The sequence below is a fragment of the Fusarium coffeatum genome, assembly GCF_003316985.1.
Source record: "Fusarium coffeatum strain FIESC_28 chromosome Unknown BRIP53273_contig_140, whole genome shotgun sequence".
NCBI lineage: Eukaryota > Fungi > Ascomycota > Sordariomycetes > Hypocreales > Nectriaceae > Fusarium > Fusarium coffeatum.
In genome coordinates, this window is record NW_022157933.1 from 46,170 (window position 1) to 67,449 (window position 21,280).

The 21,280-nt window shown below is 48.3% G+C and overlaps 8 protein-coding genes across 8 annotated transcripts; 6 read left to right on the forward strand and 2 right to left on the reverse strand.

The window, feature by feature from the left end:
• Nucleotides 1-152: 152 nt before the first annotated feature.
• On the forward strand, nt 153-921 carry FIESC28_06512 (uncharacterized protein; the record flags this gene model as incomplete). Its single annotated transcript, XM_031160656.1, has 2 exons — nt 153-163; nt 423-921. The coding sequence occupies 2 exons, from the start codon at nt 153-155 to the stop codon at nt 919-921; spliced, it is 510 nt and encodes a 169-aa protein (XP_031015262.1).
• Nucleotides 922-2,358: 1,437 nt separating this feature from the next.
• Nucleotides 2,359-3,893, reverse strand: FIESC28_06513 (uncharacterized protein; the record flags this gene model as incomplete). Its single annotated transcript, XM_031160657.1, has 3 exons — nt 2,359-2,442; nt 2,492-3,529; nt 3,588-3,893. 3 exons carry the CDS (start codon nt 3,891-3,893, stop codon nt 2,359-2,361), a joined length of 1,428 nt encoding a protein of 475 aa, XP_031015263.1.
• Nucleotides 3,894-4,530: 637 nt separating this feature from the next.
• FIESC28_06514 (uncharacterized protein) lies at nt 4,531-7,762 on the forward strand (the record flags this gene model as incomplete). The annotated part of the gene is made up of 2 exons (XM_031160658.1): nt 4,531-4,593; nt 4,643-7,762. 2 exons carry the CDS (start codon nt 4,531-4,533, stop codon nt 7,760-7,762), a joined length of 3,183 nt encoding a protein of 1,060 aa, XP_031015264.1.
• A 1,296-nt stretch (nt 7,763-9,058) lies between these two features.
• On the forward strand, nt 9,059-10,503 carry FIESC28_06515 (uncharacterized protein; the record flags this gene model as incomplete). The annotated part of the gene is made up of 4 exons (XM_031160659.1): nt 9,059-9,244; nt 9,293-9,420; nt 9,471-9,918; nt 9,967-10,503. 4 exons carry the CDS (start codon nt 9,059-9,061, stop codon nt 10,501-10,503), a joined length of 1,299 nt encoding a protein of 432 aa, XP_031015265.1.
• A 741-nt stretch (nt 10,504-11,244) lies between these two features.
• FIESC28_06516 (uncharacterized protein) lies at nt 11,245-12,687 on the forward strand (the record flags this gene model as incomplete). The annotated part of the gene is made up of 3 exons (XM_031160660.1): nt 11,245-12,035; nt 12,108-12,428; nt 12,489-12,687. The coding sequence occupies 3 exons, from the start codon at nt 11,245-11,247 to the stop codon at nt 12,685-12,687; spliced, it is 1,311 nt and encodes a 436-aa protein (XP_031015266.1).
• A 1,017-nt stretch (nt 12,688-13,704) lies between these two features.
• Nucleotides 13,705-15,237, forward strand: FIESC28_06517 (uncharacterized protein; the record flags this gene model as incomplete). The annotated part of the gene is made up of 2 exons (XM_031160661.1): nt 13,705-14,258; nt 14,310-15,237. 2 exons carry the CDS (start codon nt 13,705-13,707, stop codon nt 15,235-15,237), a joined length of 1,482 nt encoding a protein of 493 aa, XP_031015267.1.
• Nucleotides 15,238-15,441: 204 nt separating this feature from the next.
• Nucleotides 15,442-16,189, reverse strand: FIESC28_06518 (uncharacterized protein; the record flags this gene model as incomplete). The annotated part of the gene is made up of 3 exons (XM_031160662.1): nt 15,442-15,615; nt 15,666-16,003; nt 16,105-16,189. 3 exons carry the CDS (start codon nt 16,187-16,189, stop codon nt 15,442-15,444), a joined length of 597 nt encoding a protein of 198 aa, XP_031015268.1.
• Nucleotides 16,190-16,573: 384 nt separating this feature from the next.
• On the forward strand, nt 16,574-19,381 carry FIESC28_06519 (uncharacterized protein; the record flags this gene model as incomplete). Its single annotated transcript, XM_031160663.1, has 6 exons — nt 16,574-16,718; nt 16,820-17,084; nt 17,133-17,629; nt 17,676-18,918; nt 18,994-19,075; nt 19,130-19,381. 6 exons carry the CDS (start codon nt 16,574-16,576, stop codon nt 19,379-19,381), a joined length of 2,484 nt encoding a protein of 827 aa, XP_031015269.1.
• Nucleotides 19,382-21,280: the final 1,899 nt, after the last annotated feature.

Genomic DNA, 21,280 nt, shown 5'->3' on the forward strand with positions numbered 1-21,280 from the left:
AATGGATACATACTATGGGGCTCTCTATGAACCTCAATTCCAAAGTCGAGATGGGTCTTAGAATAGAAATGTGTTACTGTTTAATCGAGACCCTGTGGCTTGATCTTATGGTGTCATCTCAGTAAATCTAGAGACACGAATCTTGTATCACAATGAGCACCTCGTATGCGGATATGCGGCAGGGCCGAGCTCAGCTTGTGACGCCATAGACACTATCTGTGAGACATTCTGTACATATCAGGACCTAGACTTCTGTCCTCTGCTTTCCCCTCCTGTCAGCCAACAAGTGACATCCTCAAGCTATGGAGACATGCTGGGCATCAGTTGATGTTTCTCAGGTGATGTTGGACTCATTGGAGACTTGTCTAAAGTGAAGATGTTCCAATCACCAAGAATATTCCCAAACTAACATACTTCTGTAGAGCCGGTGCAGAACTGCAAGAAGCCTTGAGAGCATCTGAGAATGTTGATGCTGCAAGGGTTTCGATACCAGAAGCGATCTGGCAGCGTTGCGAGGCCCAATTGATCTTTATCAAGACCAACTACGAGGCAATGGACAGGCCTCTCTTAATCCTATACAATAGAAACCTGTCTTCTCTGGCAAGCATGATCAGGAGGTTGACTAGCATCTTCAAAGATTTGGTCGAGCTCAAGGTCAGAAGAGATGAGAATGTGGTCAACAAGGTGTTCCCTAATGACGCATCCGTGATATACACTTACAAAAAGGGCACACTTGACGATGCTATCTATGCATTAAGAATATGGCAGCAAAAGACGGATCCTACTTGGGTGCTGATGGTCAAGCTTTACGGTGATTCTATGACCCTGGCATCTGCTGTATCACAAAACTTCAAGTCCTATGCCTCCAACGTAGAAGCGTATAATTGGAAGTTGGGGCTCCCGGGTCAATCTTACCCTTAATAAGTCCTGCAACAGCATTACAAGACCTGGACGCTATGGAAGTTTCCGATACTCCCTTCTCTCCCTTCAATATTGCAAAAAGGAAGAATTCGACATACGCATCATTCACAAGATCGGACCATTGAGCCCCAAGGACTCCCAAGCATTGGGAAAGAGTGTTCGAGAACTGACCTATCGTTTGCAACACACCAAGCCCGAGGTATTCAATCTCTTGAGCTGCGAGGGCTTCTATGAACATTATCATTAGGAAATGAACTTGACAGTAATCTTTTGCGCACATCCAGATTTCGACAATCCCCAGAGCCTTCGAGATCAACTCATAAATAATGCTGAGCCAGCTCCAGTATCCGAGAGACTGTCTATTGCGCAGGAAATAGCCAAGGCCTTAGGCTACGCCCACGCATTAGGTTTTGCACATATCAATGTACATCCTGAGAACATTATTCGTTTTCAAACCCGAGACAAAAATGGTTCTTCGTCTTTCCTTGCTGCCTTGGTCGGGACAAGAGACGACAGATTGTCACCAGATGATGAGATTGCATTAGAAAGGAGTGTCTACAGGCATCCGTGCATGCAATACACGGATGTAGTGAAAGAACCTATTCCACAACACGATATATACAGCTTGGGCGTATGTTTGCTTGAGATTGGGCTGTGGCAGAGCTTCATCAGTTATGATACTCATACCATGAAGACAACACTTTCAAATATTACTGGCATAGCAGACGATGCCTCGCAGGGTGATATGGAGCAGTTTTTGGTCAAATCGGCAAAGCAACGTTTCATTGATTTGGCACGCAATGAGCTATGCTATTCCATGGGCATGGAATACTCCAAGATTGTGGAGACGTGCTTGACATGTCTCAATCCATATCGCAATTGTGGGTTTTATGTGAGTTTGAGACCGACGAGTATGGCATCCAGGTGAGCGTTGAATACATCGAAAAGGTGAGTAGATGTATGATTACCCCTAGATTCTAATAACACTAACTTTGATCAGATTATTCAACAACTGGACAGGCTACATGCAAACATTAGGATCTCATATTAGGGTTTATGGCTGGCACAAGTTGTATTCGATAATCTTACTTCGTTAGGATCATGATATTGATTAAATGACTTTTTGATTCCTTTTATTCTTCATAGCCTTTTTCAAAGGCCCTCGTACCTCTAGGAGGAAGTCCCATATCTCCGCCGCACATACAGCCAAACCCGAGAAATTCTCAGGCTCTTGCACGAGCATCACCAACTCCGAGACGCCTTTGCCATGCCATGCATCCTATCAAGTCGGCCTGCATAACCCCAGGTAATGATTCTCCTGACCCTGGGCCATTGTGGAGTAACTCGGCCTCAGCACTTTTATGCGCTGTTGGGCCCGAATCGAAGACCCCATGAATTTTTGAGAAAAAGTGACTAGCCAATTCTCTATACAACACCTCAGTTATAGGTGCGGGACAGGTTTCGGAGGTACCAGTCCACAAGCTTTCGTCCAACCTTGGCCTCGGAGATGTGAATGAGGTCCTACAAATAGTTAGTAACAGGTTTAAATGTTTTAGAAATATTAACTTACACCCTGGAGAGCATAGTCAAGGTCGCTGACGTTGACAAGCTCACCGTCAAGCAGACCCTGATCATTCCAGCGCAATTGCCTAGTTCGCTGCTTGGTGACCAAGAGCCACGATCGGAGCTCCTCGGGCTTCACCTCAAGGAAACCAGAAAGCTTGTTGAGATCCATGGTGGTGTAGAGGCGGAGGTAAGACTTGATGGTGGGGCTCCACATGTTGGTCTTGACCTCATCCATGAAGACAGCGAGGTGGTGCTCAACGGGGTCGATGTTGGCCTCGGGGTTCTCAAAGTCCGGAGGAATGGGGGAGATGAACTTGGGGCACGCTGTGCGGAAGAGCTCCTCGAAGATGGGGAGGGACTCAGGTCCACCGCGCTGGAGCTTGAGAAGCTGGTCGCCGTACTTCTCACGGAGAGCGCTGTGGATGGTGTCGTCCAGACGGGTAGGCTGGAAAGCGACGCAGATGGCGATGAGAGCGTACATCTGCTCGTTCTTCTTGGTGATCGAGTCGTACTGGGGGCTCTTCTGGAAGTTCTTGGTCCTCGAGATGTAGATGAGGATGTGGCTGAACATGCGGATGGCATCGGCGTAACGGTGCTGCATCATGTAGGAGAAACCAACGTAGTAGTAGGTGGTGAAGTGAGCGGCCATGACACGGGCGAACATAGCCTTCTTGTTGAGCTCAATATCATCGAGTGTCTTGAGAGCGAGGCTGAAGTCACCAAGGAGACAGTGGACTCGGAGAAGACCAATGATGGAGAAGTAACCCAGCATCTTGTAGAGGTTCTTGTTACCGTACTCGCCGGCAACAGCGGCAGGGTCCTCACCACGCTTCATGGCGCCGAGCTGCTCGGTGATCTGAGATCGCTGGATCAGGGAGTACAGGACGTTGAGAACACTGTAGCAACCCCATGTGTTGGGGTTCTCGCGGAGAGCCTGACGCTCCTCCTCGTTGGTTGTTTGCCGGGCAATTCGCATTCGGTACGAGGAGAAAGAGTTGAACTGGTAAATGAACTCATCGATAACATCCCAAGCCCAGTAGTACTACAAAGATATTTATTAGCCCAATCCAACCCGATATACAGATTCAGGGGGCACCAACAGAAGGGGGCTCGAGGTCGACGGGGCCCTCGGAGTTGAGGATGTAGTGGAACAAGCTGCAGTAGGCATCGTAGCTCTGGAACTTAGCCTCGAGAGGCGCCTGGAAGTCGAGAGGTTGAGCAGCCTGGACAAGTCGGGCCTGGATATCGTCGGTCTGCTGGGCGTTCAGAGAGGTGGTGCGGCTGAGATCATCACCATCCTCATACTGAACATGCTCCTTGTACTCGGCCACAAGAGCCTCCTCCTCAACGTCGCTGTCGTCATCGATGGCGCGGGCCGGAGCCACGCCGTTTTGGTAGGTAGCCATCGTGTCGTTTATAGAATCGGAGTCGAGTCGCGCGTCGTCTCGCTCGTCTCGTCCAGTCGTCACGGTGAGATGGGGTCAAATTTTAACGATGCAGTTTTTTTGTGTAGGGCTTCTGTTTGGCGGGCACACGCGGGGTTGATTGCTTAGTCATTCGATTTGAGTGGGGTTTTGCTACGGTTATCAGCTTCTAGGAAGACAAGACCAGCCTTTCGAAGTCCAAGCTAGGTATTGTTGCAGGACAGAGAGGGACTCAGTTTGGTGTTCCTCAGGCTGTTTCAGTATGTATGAGTCATTCTTAGTCGATTTCCCAATATCGAGAAAAATATGCATGATGGACAGTTGAATTTATCACTGATCATTGCGTCCATTTATCGATTAGATTAGTCACTATGAGCAACCTTTAGGCAAACCATATTCTTCATAACTACCAACTCCCTTTATAAAAGTGATCGCATCTTGGTCTGACTTGAGAATTTTCAAAAGAACATAGAAGCCTTTATTTTGTCTGGGTCGGCACCAAAGACATTTTTATCTCCATATCCATATTTAGAACTTTTTTTGCTCTACGGCCTTTTTCATTTCTGTTCGAACCCCACCATCTTGGTCTACCTAACTTTCGCAAGTCACTGTCGTCATAATGCCTGTCGTCACTCCAGATAAGCTGGCAAGTCTGCAAAGACAATCCAGTGACATTCGAAATGTGAGTACATAGTGAAACATGAGAGAGCATTCAAGTTAACGTCTCCTAGATTTGTATTTTGGCTCACGTTGACCATGGCAAAACTTCACTTACCGATGCTCTGCTTGCCACAAATGGCATCATCTCACCAAAGCTGGCGGGAAAGATCCGTTACCTAGACTCCAGACCTGATGAGCAGACTCGAGGAATCACAATGGAGTCTTCCGCTATCTCACTATATTTTGCTATGCGTCGGAAAGCAGCCCCCGATGCTGAGCCTGAGGACAAGGAGTACCTCGTCAACTTGATTGATTCGCCAGGTCATATCGATTTCAGTTCAGAAGTCTCAACAGCCTCAAGACTTTGTGATGGTGCTGTTGTGCTTGTCGACGCCGTCGAGGGAGTCTGTAGTCAAACGGTCACCGTGCTTCGCCAGACATGGACCGAGAAGCTAAAGCCCCTACTTGTTATCAACAAAATTGATCGACTTGTTACTGAACTTAAGATGACCCCTGGAGAGGCCTACATCCACTTGAATAAGCTGCTAGAACAAGTGAACGCTGTGCTAGGAAGTTTCTTCCAGGGAGAGCGTATGGAAGAGGATCTTAACTGGAGAGAGAAGATGGAGGAGCGAGTCAATGCAGCGACAGCGGCTAAGGAATCAGCAATTGCTGATCAAGTTAGCGACACGGGAGAGATTCAATTCGAGGAGAGGGACGACGAAGACATCTACTTTGCTCCCGAGAAGAATAACGTCATTTTCAGCAGTGCCATCGATGGCTGGGCCTTTACTTGCAGACAATTCGCTGCCATGTACGAGAAGAAGCTGGGCATCAAGCGTGGAATTATGGAAAAGGTTCTATGGGGCAACTTCTACTTGGATCCCAAGACAAAGAAGATCTTGGGTTCCAAGCATCTGAAGGGAAGAAACTTGAAGCCCATGTTTGTGCAGTTGGTACTTGAGCCAGTATGGACGGTCTACCAAGCAACAGTTGGAGGTGACAATGGCCAAGGAGACCGAGAGCTGCTCGAAAAAGTCACAAAGTCTCTCGGCATCAAGATCACACCTCACATGCTCAAGTCTCGCGATCAGAAGCTTCTTATGAACACCGTCTTCGCAGGCTGGCTTCCCTTGTCGACAGCACTGCTGGTGTCCGTTATTGAGTCTCTTCCATCTCCTCCATCTGCTCAGGCTGCACGACTTCCTGAGATGTTGAAGGAATCTCCAGGATCTGACCACATCGATCAAACTATAAAGGACTCTATGGTTTCATTCAAGCATGAGAAATCCGACCCCGTTGTTGCCTACGTCAGTAAAATGGTATCTGTTCCCGAGAGCGAGCTTCCTGAGAACAAGCGACGTACTGGTGCTCAGATGAGCGGCGAAGAGGCTCGAGAACTTGCACGCAAGAAGAGAGCCGAGGCTGCGAGAGCTCAAGCTGCAGCTGGTGAGAACGGCGTCGATAGTATGGTGACTTCGATGGATGCCATTAACCTCGACGACTATGCGCCTGAACTTGAAGAGAAGAAGGTCGATCCTGAGCACCTCATTGGCTTTGCACGTATCTACTCAGGAACTCTGTCCGTGGGTGACAAGCTCTACGTCATCCCTCCCAAGTGGTCACCCGCTGAGCCTAATGCTGAGCCTGAGCCTCAGGAAGTCACTGTCACTGCGCTTTACATGCTGATGGGACGAAACTTGGAGGCACTCGACTCAGTCCCTGCCGGTTGTGTCTTTGGTATTGGTGGCCTGGAGGGTAAGATTCTGAAGTCTGGAACTCTTTGCAGTCGTCGTGAAGGTGCTGTCAACCTCGCGGGTGTTACCATGTTGGGTAAGCCCATTGTTCGTGTTGCGCTGGAACCTGTAAACCCTGCCGATCTTGACAAGATGATCCACGGTCTGAAGCTCTTGGTGCAAAGCGACCCTTGCGCCGAGTATGAACTCCTATCCAGTGGCGAACACGTTTTGTTGGCCGCCGGTGAACTGCATCTTGAGCGATGCTTGACTGATTTGAAGGAGCGTTTTGCTTTGTGTGATATTCAGCCCGGTGCACCAATCGTTCCCTACCGGGAGACAATTGTCCGGGCTGAGGAGATGCGACCTCCAGTCAACAAAGAGCTTGGGCGTGGCGCAGTTGTTGCCACAACGAGCTCAAAGCAGGTCACAGTTTCACTACGGGTACTGCCAATTCCCGAGAATGTTACCGACTTCCTGTTGAAGAACGGTGATGCAGTCAAGAAAGTCTACGACCGAAGAGCAAAGACCGAAGAGGAGGGAGAAGAAATTATTGCTGAAGCTGATGTTGCAGCCGGGAACACCCTCTCTGTGGAGGACTTCAAAAAGCAACTTAAGGAGAAGCTAGAGACTGGCAAGGGCAGGGAAGTTTGGAAAGACTGCATTGACAAGATTGTGGCCTTCGGGCCCCGACGAACCGGGCCCAATCTGCTCATCGATTCTACTGCAGATGGCATCTTTGCTAGGGCTTTTGCTACCGAAAAGGCTGTCGAAACTGCACCTCGTGCAGACGAATCTCTTCACCCTAGTCACCTGACTGACAAGATCTCTTACGCGTTTCAGCTTGCTGCAGCTCAAGGTCCTCTATGCAATGAGCCTCTGCAGGGTGTTGCTGTCTTTGTTGAGGATGTCACTCTCAACCTTGCCGAAGACGATTCCTCAGCTCGTGATAAACTCGGACGTCTGACCGGAGAAATTATCAGAACTTTCCAATCCTCCCTTCGAGCAGGATTCATGGATTGGTCTCCCCGCCTCATGCTTGCCATGTACAGCGTTGAGATCCAAGCGTCTACTGAGGTTCTAGGTCGTGTATATGACGTCCTGACTCGTCGTCGCGGCCGCGTCAACGCCGAGCTGATGAAGGAGGGCACTCCTTTCTTTACAATCCAGGCCCTGGTCCCTGTGGCCGAGAGTTTTGGTTTTGCGGATGAGATGCGCAAGCGTACCAGTGGCGCAGCACAGCCGCAGCTCATCTTTGCGGGATTCGAGATCCTGGACGAAGATCCGTTCTGGGTCCCGTTCACCGAAGACGACCTGGAGGACCTTGGCGAGTTGGCCGACAAGGAGAACGTGGCGAAACGCTACATGGACGGTGTAAGGAGGAAGAAGGGGTTGCTTGTTGAGGGAAGAAATGTGGCTACGGATGCAGAGAAGCAAAAGACACTGAAGAGGTAAAAAGACTAGTGAAGCAGGAATAAAATTATGCATGTTGGTTTTACAAATCAGGTGCCAGATTTCCAGTGGAGAGACTCCGTTAGCTGCAGGTCCCAGTTATGAACGAGTGGTCGGAACCGTCGGATGTTGTTGATCCTCTTCCGGGCATGAACACGTCGTATCGGTCCAGGGTAATATCACGATGTGTAATTCGTCATTGTGGTAGAATCCCACAGCTTGCTTGATCGTTACTAGCTTTGATAAAGTCTGTCATCGAGATGCTTTCATGAGATTCTCATGTCCAAGATCGAGGATCGATATCAACTGCATCCAAAACTTGAAGATTTCTGCAACTTCCAAGTTTTTTCATCTGCAAGTCAGAGAAAGGCTTGATCCACGCTGTCATGGAGTTTGCTTGAACTGCGGTGATGCCCTACCCAACGCTCTCCTTTCTCTCACTCATCTTACTGTGTTTAAGACACGTTTTACACGCTGGACACGTTTTGTTGTGTCTTACCACCAGGTCGGGTTTGTGTGCCCCTCGCATCTCGAACCCATTGTTCTGGTGGCTGAGCTGAGCTTCTAATCTCTCATCCGCATCCTCATCCGCTTCCGGATCTACAAAATATGAGTTAATTATGCAGGGCTTCCTATTCGTCGAAGCCCACGAGCTGAAACTAGGTGAAAAGTGTTTCCCAGCCTCTGTATGGCTGAGTTGCGATAGTTCTAGAGACCACAATGACAGGTCAACTGCGGAAAGAGAGTCTATCACATTTTGTCCCCTGACTTGTCTCACTTGTCTAAGTTGTCTTAGACAGACGCTCGGCACTTGCTCCACGATTTCGGCAGCTAAGGAGAAGCCGTGCATCCCCGGTGGATTCTTGTTTGCTTTTGCTGGGATCTTTCCCCTGCCATGAAACAGGACGGCCCGTCCAACCTTTCCTCGTTAGGCATGAACCCATCTGAGAGATCGTTCTGGGTGGTCGAGTTATTGCTTTTTAAGGAACAAGCATACATGAATAAAACTTTTTCGCGGATGGAGTCTCGAAGTGAGGGAGAGAAACTGTGGGAGGCTGGCCCAAGAAACATTGGATCTTTGGGTCGTAGCTGGACCCTAAAAGAAAAAAAACATCAATAGTAATGATAAGAAAGGAAAGAGAAAGAAACTAAATTCAAGTTGCCCTTGACGCACAATCCTAGTGGCCGGTTACTAAGAATTGATGCAGTCGTTCGTTAGTCATATATCGCAGAGTTCCCATCCTTTCCCGAGGATCTGGTTCTGGTCTTCAAGCAAGTAAGAGGTTGCAACCGCTCATTATGGAACCCCGGACATCACTTGCAGGAATCGACGGAGAAATGGGAGATCTCAAGGTCTTCAACATCGAGGCCTTCACGTTGCTCGGCATCGCGATGTTGGTTACAGCTTTGAGATGCGGTGTGAGGATCAACACGGTTGGGTTGAGGAACCTCTGGGCAGATGATTATCTTGTCATATTGGCAGCTGTAAGTCTGTGAGGCCTTTCTGTTACTGATATGTGCTGACCATGTCAGGGTATCTACGCTGTAGAGACAGGTCTGGCATATTCAGTCGGGAATGTTGCCTTTGGATTAGCGAACAACTCCATTACCGACGAGCACCGGGCTTCTCTACACCCTGACGACCGAGAATACCAGATTCGGTAAGCTACTACAAGTTGAAACTTGGCTTTATGGATACTGACTTTCGAAGTGTACTTGGCTCCAAGATTCAACTCGCTCTATGGGCAACCTACTCCTCCCTTTTATGGATCCTCAAAGCATCTATGTGCACCTTCTACTACCGCCTAACAAAGGACCTCGAAGGATACCGATTTCGTGTCATGATCGGCTTCGGCTTGATCATTAGCTCGTTCGTTATCGTTCAGCTGAACCTGCTGCTCAGCTGTCGTCCTTTCTACCACTGGTGGCAGATCTCCCCCGACCCGGGAGCCTTCTGCCATGCTGCCATCTCACCCAGTCTGATATGGACAGGTCTTTCCTTCAACCTCATCACAGACTTCTATCTTATCATGATCCCTATGCCCATGCTTTGGAAAGCTGCTATGCCTTGGCCTCAAAAGGCTGGACTCATTACTCTCTTCAGTTGTGGTTTGTTTGTCACAATGGCTGCTATCCTTCGAGTCGTCCTCCTTGTATCTGTAAGTGAATCCCACCCCAAACCTCCGCTACATACATCTAACAACAAGAAGGACCCTTTCAATGGCCCCCAACTTGCTGCCTCCTGGGCTGTTCGCGAGACTTTCGTGGCAATCATGACAACCAACATTCCTATGCTGTTCCCTTCTTTCAAGAGATGGGCAGTACCCATTGTCGAGAGAGCTGGCTCATCTTTGAGTAACCGCTCTCCACTCAGCACCATCACTGACACGAGGTTCTCTGGTGCCTTCTCTCTTGACGCCTGGAAGCGACGAACACGCAGCACATTTCGTCTTTCAGCCAGCAGCCCTATTTCAGCAGGCATTAGGAAGAGCCAGATCACAGTCGGCTTCCCCTACGATATGTACGACTCACCGATAACAAGACCTGAACTTTCCAAGTCCGGGGCAGACATAAGCATCACGCCTCTTTCCTGCCATCCAGTCCGTGCTGAGCAACGAATGAGCACTACAAGCGAGACATCTACAGTCTCCTGGACAGAAACACTTGTCAACTCTCCTCAGTCAGAGGGAACCGAACCTATTCTTTCACCCATCCACAAAGATGGATACAGCAACAACGTCTAACGCCTTTGTAATGAACATTGATAATTTCCTTTGTATTTCTGTATGATGGTACGACAAAGACGATGACGCCTTTTCACCCGATTTACACGATACACGACTTTACGTTATGTTAATTAAAATAGATAAAAAGCTCTAGATTTGCATTTTCGGTTGGGTATGAGTATGGCCATGGGGTCATGTTTTCATGAGTTATGGGGGAGTGATCATGAAGATGTGTTGAACGGACGGCGAGGTTTCAACACTCGAACTTTTACTTTTGTATTTTATTCCCTTTTGAGGGGCCAAAACATCTATACACTGTACTTATAAAAATACTGTTCAACCTGAATCATTCTTTTTTCTGTCATGCTATGGGTCAGACAAGGGAATATGTGGTGGTTCCTTGGAGCCTACATGTCTCGATACCTTATGTCTTTGTTGTTCTCACATATGTGGTCCTTAGTCCCAGACTGGGACTCGTCTATTTCGGGGCAATGAAAGAACGTATAATGAGAAGAGGATCTTTAACCGACCTTGAGGACTTGTCTCTTGTTCAGTCTCGAGCCTTTGAGATTCAGTGAACAGCAGCGAGGATGTGTTAGGTGATCAAAGACTTGTGGTCTCAGCGCCTTTGAAGCACTGGCTGGTTCGTTCAATACATAACAGATAACAAGTCTACTCAACAGAAATAAACTCCAGATACAATCAATTCGCAAGTCAACCTTTTGAAATTCACAAACAGAATATTAACAATCACAAACCATGGTTACTACACGCTCCCAATCAAAGGCTGCTGCTGCAGCTCTTGTCTCACCTACTCCCAGTTCACCAACCACTCCCGCCAAGCCTGTCAAGCCAGAATCGCATTCGCCCTTGCAGAGTCTGGAACCACCTAGTCCTCGGCTATGCAAGAGGAAGCGTACTAGGGCTTCTTCCGACGGTCCGAAACCGCAGAAGCTCCGAAGAAAAGACTCAACGCCACTTGCTTCTCCTCGTCCTCAAGCTCCGGATTGGTTACCCGAGTTGATAGCTGAGCCAGACCCTGACCTTCCTTCTCCTCCTCAAACCCCCGCTGGCTCAGACATTGAAACTGACGGAGAAGACGAGTCCTCAGACATAGAAGACCCTACTTCCGATCCGAAGTTGTTCGCACAGAACTTCGAAGCGAAGGATTGGTCACTTGTTAGTGGACGTGCAAGCCTCGAATTCTTCCAGGCCTTTCCTCACGACAAACACTCAACCCTTTGCGTCCGCCACCTCCTCTTACTTGCAGAAGAGTGGTACTGGAGACGCAAGCCCACTGTCAACGCCCAGCTTAACTTGATGCTGCAGGATGGCGTGAGATCCAAGCCCGACTTTTCAGATTTGGCTCTGCCCATCTGTGAAGACACATGGACTATCAAGGGCGTTGAGAGCTTCAAAGAAGAGCTGGCTGAAAAGATTACTGCGGCAGCTAATGCAGCTGACAGGGAGTACTGTCGATTAACACTTCTTACCAGACATCCTCCCGTTTGCGAGATTTTCGATACAAGAGCTCATGTTCGGTGTGCATGGTGCGCCCGGTCTCGGGATTTAACACCGCCTCCCTTCTACCCACATGATACTCACTTTAACATGCCAAACAGTTTTTTGGACGGTATGATCCAGCGCAAGAATGATGAAGTCGTCAGAATTCTCCGATGTGGTCACGAAACACCCATCATGATTCTGGGAACTGGTGAGGAGGATTCTTACACGGAATGTGAAGAGTGCGGCCACCAGCAAGAAGCCGAGCTGGGATTCTTTAGTCCATTGAAACATGCGATCAAGATACCAGGAGCACGTATTCCTGTCGAAGTTGCTCCCTCGGAATCCATGGGGCTGAACAGCAAATTCATGCATGTGGATGTTGGGGGTATTCACATTGTAGTCGATCATTGTACAGGCCAGCCTCTAATCAGGTTTAGGTAAGTCAAGTTTGCAAACATGAGACACTCTTTAGGATAAATGCTAATTGTTTGTATTAGGTCAACTCGATTCTCTCAGGCCCACGAACAAGAACTGTACGATTACCATGACCAAGGTGCCATCAGGATACTTAACAACCCCGAGCTGGGTTCCCATGATGGCGGCAATGCTATCATGGAGGGGCTGTACTGGAGACAAGGAGCTTTCAACCCAACGACTTCATGTACTGGTTCCTTTGAGAACTGTGCTTGTCACTAACTGTGAGGACATCAGGTTGTCAACAAGGTTGCCCCCCTAGAGATGGAATCATTTAGACACTTTATGACAACTTAGACTAGCATTTATATTGTTTCGTTTTGGCGCCCTGAGCCTTAGGAGATGATGGAAGTTTTCCGCTACCAGGTTGGAGGCACAAGGCAAAAGAAAGGGTCGGCAAAAGACAAAAACAAATAGTATTTGTTCATAAGAGATTGTACTTTCTCAACCAGGCGTAAGTATCAATAAGACATAGAGACATATAGACCAAAGCAAGAAGAGAAATATGAGAATATACTATTTGCTGCACTTATCAATATGATCTCATGTGAGAGACAAATAAATCCTGCTTTCCATCATGACAACCATAGGGTAAGCCGATTTCAGGCAACCACTATCTGCGGCTGAAAGGGAAAGCCCCCACGTGCCCGATATGTATCCACCTTGAAATTTTAAACCAGTCAAATCCCTCCTTTCAAGGTAAACAAATTCAGGGCAGCAGGCAATTACAGCGGGGGCAACTGCCTAGCGGCCTCCGCCAGGACCAAGTCCAGGGGACCTCCTGCAGCGTGCAGGCCCTGGCCCCTGGCCCCAAGGCAGCTGATGTAAGGCTCCTCATTTCCAGAAAGGCAGCCATTCAGCCATCATTTCGTGGTGGATGCTCCCAACTTCGCCTCGAAACTTGAACTCTGCCTTTGCATATCTTTGTGCCACGATGCGATACTGAAAGAAGAGTCACGAGAACAACCTGAACCACCACCACCAACTTCGGCTATTCTTTTGGAACTTGCTAGCTCACCTTCTCTTCTCACGTTCCTTTCATCTTCTCTCTTATTGCTACCTTCTTCTTAATCTAGTCCCACCCGTTGCGCGACATTGCCGACGCCCCGAGCCCAACACGCACGCCACCGCGAACCCCTCCATCCCTGACCTAATCCAGGCTGACTCCGTCTTTACATCTCACGATATCTCAACCTTACTTTGTTTGAGTCACCAGGGACTGGCCCCTAATAATTCACGATGCGTCTATTCGGTGGAAAGAACAACAAGTTCAAGAGCGACCCTCCCAAAATCAGGATCGAAAAGGTCGTCGTCGACCGACCTGCCCAGAAGCCCAAGCCCAAACCGAATCCTATTCTCAGCGGCTCAGCATCACGCTCCTCGTCCTCCCACCGCCCTTCTCCGAAACCTCTGGCACGCCAAGCTAGTCACTCGCCCTACCCCTCCTCATCCGACGAGAAGCGTCTGGAACGTAAGCGGAAGGCACCGTCCGTAACGCGTCGATCACCAGCCAGCGATCGTATCGAATTCGACAAAGACAGCGATGGCGAAGACGATGGATGGATGACTCTCGATACGAAGAGGCAGCGCAAGGGCACTGAAGATGGCAGTTTTGTCGACCCTAACCGTAAGCTGAGGAGCGTAAGGGCCTTTGAGGAGCGCATGGATACCCGGAGCTTCATTCATGCTGTTGATGTAGCTTCGCTTGAGCACAAATGTGTACCTGTAATGGGTGCCCAAAAGGAGGAGGTCGCTATCAGACTCCAATACCCCAGTTTACAGCCCCGTGAGAAGTAAGTTTCCATGCTGTCCATGCCCAAAGTCCTGAGCTGACATTATTATAGATATGAGCTAGTATGGGGCAAAGACAAAATCGATGCCGTGGAAGCAAGCATCAAGGTGGTTCGCCATGTTGCCGAGACATACCTTACCGAAGAGGAAGCCGAGCCTTTCACAAATCCCAACGATGGTATCATTCGAAGATTGGAAAAGGCCTCCAACCGGAATATCCAGGATTTGATGGGATTTAAGGCTGCTCTGCGCGAGTACAACGAGAAGCTTCGTGCTCTGGTCGATGACGGTGTAATTGCCAAAAACCTTGATAAAATGCACGAGCTACCCCAACACCTGGTGGCTTTCATTCTCGACCAGATCTATGATCGCACAGTGGCTCTGAAGGTGGAACTCCTATCCAAGTACGAGAATGGAACCGACTATGTCTATGGCGAACTCCTACACCCGTTCATCTCCAAGATTTTGTTAGAGCAAACTCGAATGACCTCTGGTCAGGTCTTTGTCGATTTAGGCTCAGGTGTTGGAAATGTTGTTTTGCAAGCGGCTCTCGAGATTGGCTGTGAAAGTTGGGGTTGCGAAATGATGGAGAATGCTTGCAATCTCGCTGAGGAACAGAAGAAGGAGTTTGATGCGCGATGCATGTTGTGGGGAATTCGACCGGGCAAAGTTCATCTTGAACGGGGCGATTTCCGTAAGAACCTGCCCATTCATGAGGCTCTCAAACGCGCGGACGTGGTCCTTGTCAACAACAAGGCATTCACCTCGCAGCTTAACGACGATTTGGTTCGAATGTTCCTGGATCTCAAGTCGGGCTGCAAGATTGTGTCCCTCAAGTCTTTTGTCGCCGAGAAGAGCAACAACCACAACATCAACGACGTTGGCAGTACCATCCTGGAGGTGGAAGAGTGCATATACCCTGAGGGTTACGTGAGTTGGACTAATGCAGGAGGATCGTACTTCATTTCGACGCGAAAGTAGACTATAGAGCTTCGTCAGCACACAGTGGAAGAGTATGGTAAAGGAAAGATTGGGTTGGAAGACGGGCATACATCAGCGATGGGTAAGAGGATATGTTCGGGCTTACAGGATACTCCATATAGCACTTTGTTTTTCGTGATATTGAGCGTTGTTATCCCTTAGACTGACTTTGGCCGTTTGCTGTTGATCTTCATGAATGGTCGATCATCGTCCTTTTTCGAAGAAGGGCTCGTTGGCAAGATTCATGGCGTCTGCCTCTTGCGCCATCCTCTTCATCCACCGGTCAACAAGTTCCTTGTTTTCCTTCTTGACCTTGTCTCTTTCTTTTTCGGCCATCGACACTTGTAGATTCAGAGCAATCATCTCATCTTGAACATCCTTATTCCTGTGTCAGTACAAACCCTTGGGGCTTCGGATCCAGTACACACCTCAATGAATTTGCGCTTTTCCCTCAACTCATATTCCCGATCTTTGAGTCTAGTGGTAAGACTATGCTTATCGGCTGTGAGGTCTCGTATCGATTTCGTGTCGGCCTTGTGCTTTGATCGTAGTTGCATCAACTCTTCTTCGCTCGCACGCAATCGTTTCTCGGTGACACCTTTCGATCGAAGAGCTTCCGCGAGGTCTTGTTTTAGCTGCGCTACGCCGGGATCGTTTGTCGAAGGTTCAGCGGGTTGCGCAGTCGTTTTGCCGCGATTTGCGACCAGTGTTTCTAAAATATTCTTTTCACTTTCGAGAGCAGATATGCGATCTGCCATCTGTGAGCCTTGGGAGCATTGTTAGTCTTGTACATTTTGCCGTCGTCCCTCACGCGATGCCATGTCGCATATTGAAGGAGGGGTTTGGGTGGGGTTGATTTATACGTACATGTCTGAACAAGCTCCATGTTAACGGGAGTATTGAGCTCTGCATCTTTGATGCCAGAGAGATACTGGTCACGCCAGTTAGGCATTTTGTTAAAAGAAGCTTCTCAATAAGATAATGGAGAAGGAAACTATTGATGAAAAAAGTTTGATGGATGGAGTGAAGTATGAAAGAATGACTTGCACCGCTCATTTGAGGCTGCCATGTGAGATGATGCAACCGCCAAAAGCCAAAATTAGCGGGACAAGGAGCTACCCGACCGCTAATCCCAGCCGGAGAATAGCCGTATCATGGACGCCTAGCAACCTCCACCTGCGTCCGACGGTACGATGCAGCCAGCACCCAAGCTCCCTGTCTCATTGATACTTTACTGTAGTGCACAGCCGAAGCTTTAGTCTCCAGCTGTAAGCACAATTGTTATCTCCTCTATACCACAGAACAAGGGCTCATAACAATATGAGATAAATGCAAGATGGACACGCTTCACGCGAGAGCTGATTGGGAGAGTGTCGGGGACAGATGGTTCCGCAAGACACAGCAGTATACAGCTGTGTTTGACCAAGATCTCGACTTGGATAATTATATTGTCGCCGGAGCTCCATATGCAGGAGCATTAGGTGAGTGATGAAGCTATATGCGATATCTTTCATTTATCATGAGCTGTTCAGTTCTCATGATGAGTCTGAGTCTTGATGAGCATAGCTGACCAGCCTCCTAGCATTATGGCGCGACGACACAAAGCTTGTGGCGTATCAACCTGGGCGGTCAGCGAAACCAGCAATCGATATTTACAGTCTTGCTGGAAAGAAGCTGCGCAGTATCCCTTGGGATAAAGGAAGCATCAAGGGACTTGGTTGGTCCGAGAATGAGACTTTGTTAGTCGTTACTGCTGACGGTATTGTCCGTTGTTATGATCTGCAAGGAGACTTTACACAGTTCTCTCTCGGACATGGTGCCGACAACTATAGTGTTGAGTCGTGCCGGTATGTCTGCAAGATATCTGTACTGGATTCATGACTAACAAGGCACAGTTTCTATGACCATGGTATGGTAGCACTTTTGGGAAACAACACTCTTATCACAGTTTCTTCCTATACCGAGCCTCGACCCAAGGCGCTTGCGCAGACACCGGAAGCCGAAATCCACGCATGGTCAATCATTTCACCAAATCATACACTCTCGAGGTCTGTCGAGGTGTTATTGAGTGTCGACAAGACGGTCTACGTCGTTGATGCTACAGACTGTGAAGATCGTTTCCTTGATATTGGACCCTTTAGTCACATCAGTGTTTCTCCGGATGGACGCTATGTGAATCTTTATGCTAAGAACGGGAAAGCTCATGTCATTTCAAGTGATTTCCAGGAGCGGCTGTTCGAACACGACTCAAACTCGCAGACACCGCCTTTATACGTCGAGTGGTGTGGCTCTGATGCGTTGATTGCTTGGGAGGATGAAGTGCACATTATTGGACCTGGCGAGACTTCCTCCTCATATATCTATGACAGCACGCGAGTGCATGTAGTTTCTGGTATGCATCTCCATCTTCTCGAAAACGCAATGCTAACACCCTACAGAGCATGATGGTGCTCGCTTAATCACGAATGACTTCTGCGAGTTCTTGGAAAGAGTGCCACGAGACACTCTTGAAGTCTTTGGTCAATCTTCAGATTCATCCCCAGCCTCGATTTTGCTCGATGCTGTAGGCCAACTGGAGCTTCAGTCCCCCAAAGCTGATGATTATATTCAACTAATACGACCTAACCTTACGGGAGCCGTGGACACCTGTGTCAATGCGGCTGGACGCGAATACGATACGCACTGGCAGAAACGTCTGCTAAAGGCTGCCTCATTCGGAAAGTCTGTGCTTGATATCTACAACAGCGACGACTTTGTTGACATGTGCGAGACTTTGCGTGTACTAAACGCTGTTCGATATTACGAAATTGGAATGCCTCTGTCATTTGAGCAGTATCACCGCCTGACGCCAGAGTCTCTTATCCGACGACTCCTAAACCGACACGAGTACCTTCTCGCCTTGAAGATCACAGGTTATCTTAAGCTACCTACAGACAGAATTTATGTTCACTGGGCATCGAGCAAGGTTCGTGTGGGAGGCGAGGATGATGACACCATCTGCCGGTTGATCGTGGAGAGACTGTCTGGCAAACCTGGAATATCCTTCGAAGAGATTGCGCGTGCAGCATACCAAGAAGGACGAGGACGACTTGCCACGGAACTTCTTAACCATGAGCCTCGTGGTGGTAGACAAGTTCCACTCCTTCTAAGCATGGAGGAGGATGAGCTTGCTCTTGACAAAGCCATCGAGAGTGGTGATACAGATCTCATACTCACGGTTTTGCTACAGCTCAGGAAAAAGCTTCCTCTTGCTGCATTCTTCAGGGTGATCAATGCACGACCTACGGCAACAGCTCTCGTGGAGGCATTGGCAATGGAGGAGGGTGATAACACACTGCTCAAAGATCTCTACTACCAAGACGACCGACGAACAGATGGCGCCAATGTCTTTATTCGAGAATCACTCAAGCAGCCTGACGCTCGTACAACGTCCGACAAATTGGCTCTGGCAGCAAAACTGCTGGCTGATTCGAAGGAGTCATCGTTCGAGGTTCACGCTTTGAAGGAAGCCACTACTCTGCTACGTATGCAGGAAGCCTTTGATCGGGACCTGACGGATACCTTTACGGGGCTAAGCGTGCACGAAACCATGTTTAAGCTTATTCGACTAGGATACCAGGGACGGGCCAAGAAGATCCAGAGCGAGTTCAAGGTCCCTGAGAAAGTGGCGTGGTGGATTCGGTATGTGGACCTCCTCCCCAACAGCCCCATGCTATCGGGAACGATGCTTATCAACGACTAACCTTGTTCCTGCAGATTACGAGCACTAGTAGCTAAACGAGACTGGAGCGAGATCGAGGAGATCTCCAAGACGAGGAGGAGCCCCATTGGCTGGGAAGTAAGTTCTCATTGAAAGGTCTAGAAGATGAGATTCAGAACTAACAAACTGTAGCCCTTCTTTAACCTCACTCTCCAAGCTGGTAACCCAAGGGTAGCTTCTGTTTTCATCCCCAAATGCACAGGAGTGGAAACTGGAGAGACGATCACCATGTACGAGAAGTGTGGTATGCGTGTTAAGGCAGCGCAAGAAGCTGTGAGACTCAAGGATAGCGAATCGTGGGAGAGGATTCTGGAGGAAGCAGGAAGGACGACACAGGAAGGAAGAGAGATCGAGCGGCTGGGTCAGTCGGCTTTCAAGAAGTAGAGTTAGGCATACCCGCGTGGGTAGTAATTTCTTAGACGCATATAGCTTATCGTTTCACCGCACTTTCATGACAATCATATATCTGGACTTGGATCAGCCATTACGCCCACCTGTCACCACTACTGAGTAACACTGTGATTTGATCTTATATACGGTTCACGCTCTAGCCCCGTGGATTCAGCCATTGATTGCAGTGGCTGCATAGTTAAAGAGCAAGTAGAAACGTTTCCTAGTCTTCTGAATCGTTCTTTGGGGCGTCATAGTTAAACTCGTCAATATAACCCCGGCAGTGACTGGAATGTAAAAATGTCTACAACCGTTTCATAACGACCCCAGAATAGCTTCGCGTGATGAACTAGCATGGTCTCGTGACAGACCCTGAGAAGAGTCATGTCTCATGAGAGTGGGACGATGCGCAATTAAATCAAGGTTGCACGTGAGTTTAGATAACGTTGTTTGATCGGGAAGTCCCGAAACGCATGACAAGCTGAAGAAAAGAAATATACTTTCGCTACGTACAGTGACAACTACCGCTGTAGAATGGAGGGTAGGATGATGATATCATGGGTTACATTCTGGCTCCGATGCGGGGATGACTTCGGCAGTAGCTGGAGTATTACAACGAACACTAATACTGTAGTTCTGTATGACAAACTCGGAGACTTTTTGAAATCATTATCATCATGATCGTGAGACTTGAGTGAGAATCTTCAGTTTCAGCTCAAACACCCCCTTTTTGCTATTGAGGTTTATTTGTGTAGAAAGCTTCAAGCCCATTTTCCTCATTGGGCCATGGTCCGATGGTCTCGAAGCGTCTGGCGGTGGCGGACACTCACTGTACATCACTAGCATGAATCTCCAAAAAGTTTGAGGTGTAGCTTGAGTTTAAGCCTCAGCCGACAGGACTTTGTCAAGGAAGAAAAAACGGTTGAAAGAAGGATTCCTGTTTTTGTTTTTGTTTTTGTTTTTGTTTTTGTTTTTGTTTTTCTAGAAACATACGAGAGGCGCTTGAGTTGAAGTGAAGCCCCAAAGTTGAGGTCGGTATAGAACAGGAGAAATAAAGAATAATGATAGGGGAAGGGGAAGATACAACATCTAAAGAAGAATTGTGGGAAATGTCTTGGAGCTGGGGATATTTTGCGGTGTTTGATCAAGATGGAGAATCAAGTATGGATGTCATGTCATGTCATGTCATGATGGATATTGTGGAGTTCAAATTAATACCAGGTCACGAACAAGGAGGTCAGATCAGTGCATATTACGTCTTTTAAAGGGATCTTTTATGATGAGATGAAAGGTATCCGAGCTCAGGGTCCGAGGGTTCACAAAGATTTGCAAGTACTGTACAGATACACAGAAGTATTTGGCCACTGCAAGCAGGGATCGGGATCCGCAGCATATCTCCAATACTGTAATGGAACAATGGACCCTGCTTTTTGTTGCCAAGAGCTAGAGTCACAGACAAGAAAATAGCTCTAGAACGACCAGACCGAATCACGTTTAACTGCAGACCTGATCACTTGGCTGCGTGCAGTGCGTGATCTTGATGGTATCTCCATGAACTGGTTGATTGTCCAATTAGTATCCTTGTATTGTGTCTGTTAGTTGATTCTTGATTGCCCGCTAGTGAGGGGAAGAGACTAGTAAGTAACTGCAACTTTAGTCCTACCTCTCACTCCATCTCTGTACGGTAGAGTCAAGGTTGGGCAGAAGTAAATGGGGAGTGGATATCTGTAAGGTACCATCGATACTCTCTTCTTTTGTCAACAAAATTGTCAATTCACGATACCCAGCCCTTTTTTATTTATTTTTCGGGCTGTTATTACGTAGTTTCCTTGGCCTTTTTGACGTTCCTTGGACCTCTTTCTGGTCGTTGCGGATGTCATTACAGGGGTACCG